The sequence below is a fragment of the Octopus bimaculoides genome, chromosome 17 (genome assembly GCF_001194135.2).
Source record: "Octopus bimaculoides isolate UCB-OBI-ISO-001 chromosome 17, ASM119413v2, whole genome shotgun sequence".
In the NCBI taxonomy this organism is placed as follows: Eukaryota; Metazoa; Mollusca; class Cephalopoda; order Octopoda; family Octopodidae; genus Octopus; species Octopus bimaculoides.
Genome location: NC_068997.1, coordinates 43,996,807 through 44,001,919, shown reverse-complemented (window position 1 = coordinate 44,001,919; position 5,113 = coordinate 43,996,807). Strand labels below are relative to the sequence as shown.

The 5,113-nt window shown below is 35.9% G+C and overlaps 3 protein-coding genes across 3 annotated transcripts in view; 2 read left to right on the top strand and 1 right to left on the bottom strand.

The window, feature by feature from the left end:
• Positions 1-5,113, top strand: part of LOC106878371 (aspartyl aminopeptidase) — a 383,150-nt gene that overhangs the window by 171,746 nt on the left and 206,291 nt on the right. The gene's annotated exons all lie outside the window — the stretch shown is intronic.
• LOC106878323 (SCAN domain-containing protein 3) lies at positions 1,140-2,215 on the bottom strand. Its single transcript, XM_014927517.2, has 2 exons — positions 1,921-2,215; positions 1,140-1,636 (listed from the first exon to the last, which is right to left on the bottom strand). The coding sequence occupies exons 1-2, from the start codon at positions 2,213-2,215 to the stop codon at positions 1,140-1,142; spliced, it is 792 nt and encodes a 263-aa protein (XP_014783003.2).
• Positions 2,395-5,113, top strand: part of LOC106880533 (putative mediator of RNA polymerase II transcription subunit 26) — an 11,904-nt gene continuing 9,185 nt past the window's right edge. Inside the window, exon 1 of the mRNA XM_052973902.1 lies at positions 2,395-2,541. Coding sequence (XP_052829862.1) covers positions 2,395-2,541 — 147 coding nt within the window. The remainder of the gene's footprint in view (positions 2,542-5,113) is intronic.

Below are 5,113 nucleotides of genomic sequence, written 5' to 3'. Positions count from 1 at the left end.
TATATATATAAAATATATAAAAAAATACACAACGCCATCATTTACTTATATATATATAGTGTTCGCTCACACATACATACTAACACACATCTCATATGTCTACAAAATGAAACTTGAAATATTGAAAAAATTGTGTATGTATGTATGCGCGCCCGCCAGTTTTTTTTTCTTTTTCACCTTAAATTCCGATACAGTCGTAATCTATACAACCTGAAGGGTATTTGTTGAAAATTTCGTAAAAAATACCTATTTTCCTGAAAGTCACAAGGAAACAAAGTCAATTCGAAACAAAGTCGGTGGGGAACACGTGTAGGTAAGGCCAAACTTATTACCACACAGCAAAAATAAATAAATAGTAACGACATATTGTATATTTTCGAATCTTATATTCAAGTAAGATCGAACATTTTATTAATCGATTTCAGCTTTTCTAGTAACTTGAATGGCCTGGCATTTCAATCAACTTGTTCGATATCATTCAGACTTGACAAAAAACAGCTGAGCTGCTGTGAAAGTCAGCTTGAAAAACGGTCACGTGTGGCCTAGATATTTACCCGCCAAAATGAATTGCTTGTGTTCATCTGAGCTTATTGAGGTTAATAAATGTTTTCTCACTTTGAAGTTTAGTTGCTGGCAAAGACGTCAACGGTAATGTCTAGGACAGGGGTTCCCAACCCTTTTACTGTGGACCACCAAAATAAGTACTTTTTTTCCTGTGGACCACCTCAAATTTTTAATTTATTATAAAAGAACTGCTACTCATAAATATTAGTATCATTTTCACTTTGCAATGAAAGTTCCTTTTTCGTTGTTGTAAGGGACATCACAGAGAACAAATAACTGAGAACACCAATAACAAAACCAATTTGCAAATGCACCTGTTTCTCAAGAAAGCTTTATTTGATAAAATCGAATAGAAAAGATTACTGAAAAACACCCCCTTTTGAGAAAACACCCCTTTTTATTCAGAAAACAGGCTGTACAGTTACAATATAACAATGTGAAGGGTAAATTAAAAAATGTGCGGAGTGAAGTTGGGATCAGTACAAAAGGTCGTGTAAACGTTTGAGGGAATATAACAAGTTGAATTAACCTAAAAATGTGAGCGACAAGTCGTCGGGGAAAACGTCAAGAAACCTTCAGTGAGACCCTTTGGATTGCTTTTTATCCACAAGCTGAGAAATCCTAGGCTCTTTTTGGTTCAAGCGAATTCTCAAATCAGCTTTGTTATCAAGGTTCAAACGCCTCCGCTGCTTCGTGAACGAGTGGAGGACAAGGGAAAATCCCTTTTCAGCCAGGTAGGATGTCGGGAGATTTATAATAAAAGGCTCGACTTGTTCAAACAGCTTTGGATATTCGTGAGAATGATTCAACCAAGCCTCGACCCAGTTGTTTCCAGACGATTTGCGCAGATTATCATCTACCGTCGCCTCACATAGCTCCATCAGAACGCGTTCTGGTTGAACAAGTATATCGTTCATAGACATTGTGTGAAGAGAGTCCACAAAAATTGGGATATTTAAAGCCAAAAGATCTTCGAAACGAATAATGATGTTTTCGCGAAGGAAAGATAGATGCCCGATTATATATTTGTGCACAACAGTTTTTTTAAGTTCGCGAACTGCAGAAAGTAGATCTTCAATTTGAAGTTTCCAAAGAACGAGTTTATTCACAAACGCCCTTGTCAAGTGCCTGGCTCGTACAATGTTGATGTTTTACTTTTGTACAGAAATATTGAGATCAAGTTTTTGAAAGATTTCATGTAAATAAAAAAAATTACAGGTCTTTTCTGAGAAAGTGATGCTGTCATAGGTGGATCAGTCTGTTGAAGAAACTCTATGACTCTATCGAAAAGTGCCACAAAACGTCCAAGACAACTTCCTATTAATAGCCAGCATATATCTGTCGAATACAACAGACGGTTGAACGTTTCATCTTTACAAGCTTCTTGAAAATGCCTGTCTTGATGAGCAGATCTTTTGATTTTTTTTACTGCGGAAGCAATTAAGTCTAAGGTTTCAGAAAATATATTATTTCCGCTTCTTTTTGCTATCAGGTTTTCTCGATGGAAAACGCAATGAATTGTGAAGATGGGATTAAATTCTATCCATCTGGCAACAAAACCCTGGGATTTGCCAATCAAAGATGGTGCTCTGTCAGTGCATATTGATATGAGGTTGAGGGGATCAATGCCATTTTTAGTAAGATAATCCATAACTGCATTGTAGATTGTCTCTCCCGAGCTTTTTCAGTACGGTTTTTATAAAGAGTAGGTTTTCACAAATTGTGGTGCCTTTCACATAGGGATCAAAGGCAAGGACAACACATTTGTTGTCAAAAGTACTGTCATCCACCTTCAATGAGAATCTGCAGAGTCGCAAGTCTTCTACAACTATGGATTCGACATCTTCGGCCATTTCACGAATGCTGGAAGATACAGTGTTGTTTGAAAGTGGAATGCTTGCTAAAACTGTGACAGCGTTCGAAACAGCAACTTTATATGCTTCAAGTATAGAGGGCCTAATTAGATCTTCGCCAATGGTATGTGGGCGAGCCTGTTTTGCTATTATGAGCGAAATGTTATAGGATGCCTGCAGACCAGAACGGTTGTTAGTATGGACGAGGAAATTTTTGAGCGATGAAGATGAGACATTTTTATTTTGCGATGGTATTCTTCGAAGTACTCCTTTGGGTTTCCAAATAAACTAGGATGGATTTTCTGTAGATGATACAATTTCGAGGGTTTCATTGAGTCGTTAGTTAATACTTTTGAGCAGATAATACACTGTGGTAAAAAAAAAAAGGATCTTCTACACTAGATACTAAACCATATTTGATATAATCTTCGTGATATCGTCTACAGAATCTTTTTTCTGAGTCGATGGACGGAGAATTAAGGGAACGTTTTTCCATATCACTGACAGTAAAATTTCTACAGATTACAATTAGACTAACACTTGCGTACGTACCTGGAGAGATAATACGACATGTTGGGTAAGCTGTAAGAACTGCGGTTTCGTTAGTAATCCTCAATTCAAAAAACAGGTAGAAAATACGATCGCGTTGACCAGCCGAGAACACACAACTTTTTGTGTGATTTAAATGCGCGCAAACGTGGATCCGATTGTACGCGTTTGTACCTGTCTGGTACATGTCCGTGTATGATTCGATAGCTAATCGTCCAACAGGCAATGAGTGCACTCGTATGTGCTCACGCATATGCGATGAGGCATATTTCGTTTGCGCGACATGTGCGAGTACGGAAAAATTTAAATTCTTCAGGTTGACCACAGAAAATTTTTCACGGACCATCAGAATCTTCCTATAGACAACCTGGATTTTCCTGTGGACTACCTAGTGGCCTACATAGACCAGATTGGGAACCCCTGGTCTAGGACGAACAATCTTTGATGAAAAAACCAAAAGATGCTGCTCGCCTAAATATTCGTCTTACGAAAAGTAAATACTATTGGTAACTCACATGTTATCCAAATACATGTTCCTTCGTTTTCCTATTTGCATGTTTTTTTTTTGTTTTTTTTTAGTGAAAATAATTTTTATATTAATAAAATGACTCTTAACTCATTTTACCGAGAACAGATATAATGAAATTTTCACTGCTATTTCTAGCATTGATATTTTTCGATATTATGCTTTTCATTACCAACCATCTCTTACGTTAAAACATGTTTTTAAATGTCACGGTCAACTTTTCTCGCTCTCATGCATTCATTTTCTGTCCCAAGGCGAGCTCAGCGTGGACGGAAACCACACGTCGAGTAAAAGGGCAAAAGCTCGCTCGATCTCGATTTTCAGATCTTCTGGTGACTAACTTTGAATAAATTTAGCCTAGTCATTATTCCTTCTTGCAGAATTAAGCTATTAAATTATCGCAAAATTTATTCGCTCCCCACCCCCTGTGTTGTTATATATTGCCTGACGTAGATGTTTAATTTTGATCAGATATGCGGGCTTTTATAATTTCTTGTCTCGTTACCCAGAAACCTTCAGTTACTAAATCCTCAGTCATCCTGAATTTTTTAACGCTCTACCAAACTTTATATAATATAGCTAACATTTAATTTAGTAGTATTTTTCTGGTCTCGTTTTTTTTTTCTTTTCAAATCTTATTAGAAATTCTAAAGCAGTGAAAATAGGTTAGCACTAGCTCAGTAAATAGTCAAATAGTTTAATCATTTCAGAAAGGACGGGAGACAACTCCAAACGTGTTTCGGCATTAATAGACTTCCTCAACGAAGCATGACATAAGCGTGCTTGCCGAAGTAGTGATGAGAGAATTACTAAACAAGATTACAGCACTGAAACCTGAGCAGACTTTGAAAATTAGAATATTTGGTGGTAGTGGTGGCGGTAACAAAACAAAACTAAGGATGATCTCTCAGAAACCTTATCCTTATGGAAATTAACAGTTAAATAGAGGTGAATATAGTTTTTAATGGAGACCAATTAGAATCTTCAGTTAGATTTTTGCTCCGCATTTCAAGCGGAGGGTATCCCCACAGCGATTAATCTCAATATCATTATTTTTTCTAAATATACGTGTTTACTCTTACTCTTTTACTTGTTCCAGTCATTTGACTGTGGCCATGCTGGAGCACCACCTTTACTCGAACAAATCAACCCCAGGACTTATTTTTTGCAAGCCTAGTACTTATTTTATCGGTCTCTCTTACCAAACAGCTAGGTGAAGGGGACGCAAACACACCAGCATATTGGGAGGGGGGCAAACACAGACACACAAACATATATACACACACATACATACATACATACATACATACATACATACATACATACATATATATATATATATATATTTATATTATTAATAAAATTATTAACAATATTCACAGGAAATCAATATTCGAATTTCTGAAACATATGTCTTATATGACACAATAATCATTTTGAATTATAATTAAATTAAAATTAAAGATATACAAAATATAAATGTATATAAAAAATATATGCGTACATAAATGTATATAAAAATGTATGCGTAAGTGAGTGTAAATATAATTCGATTAAAATATTATGAAAGCCTAAAATGCATCTTACGATCGTTTCACGGATATTATTGCCTTTATAATGT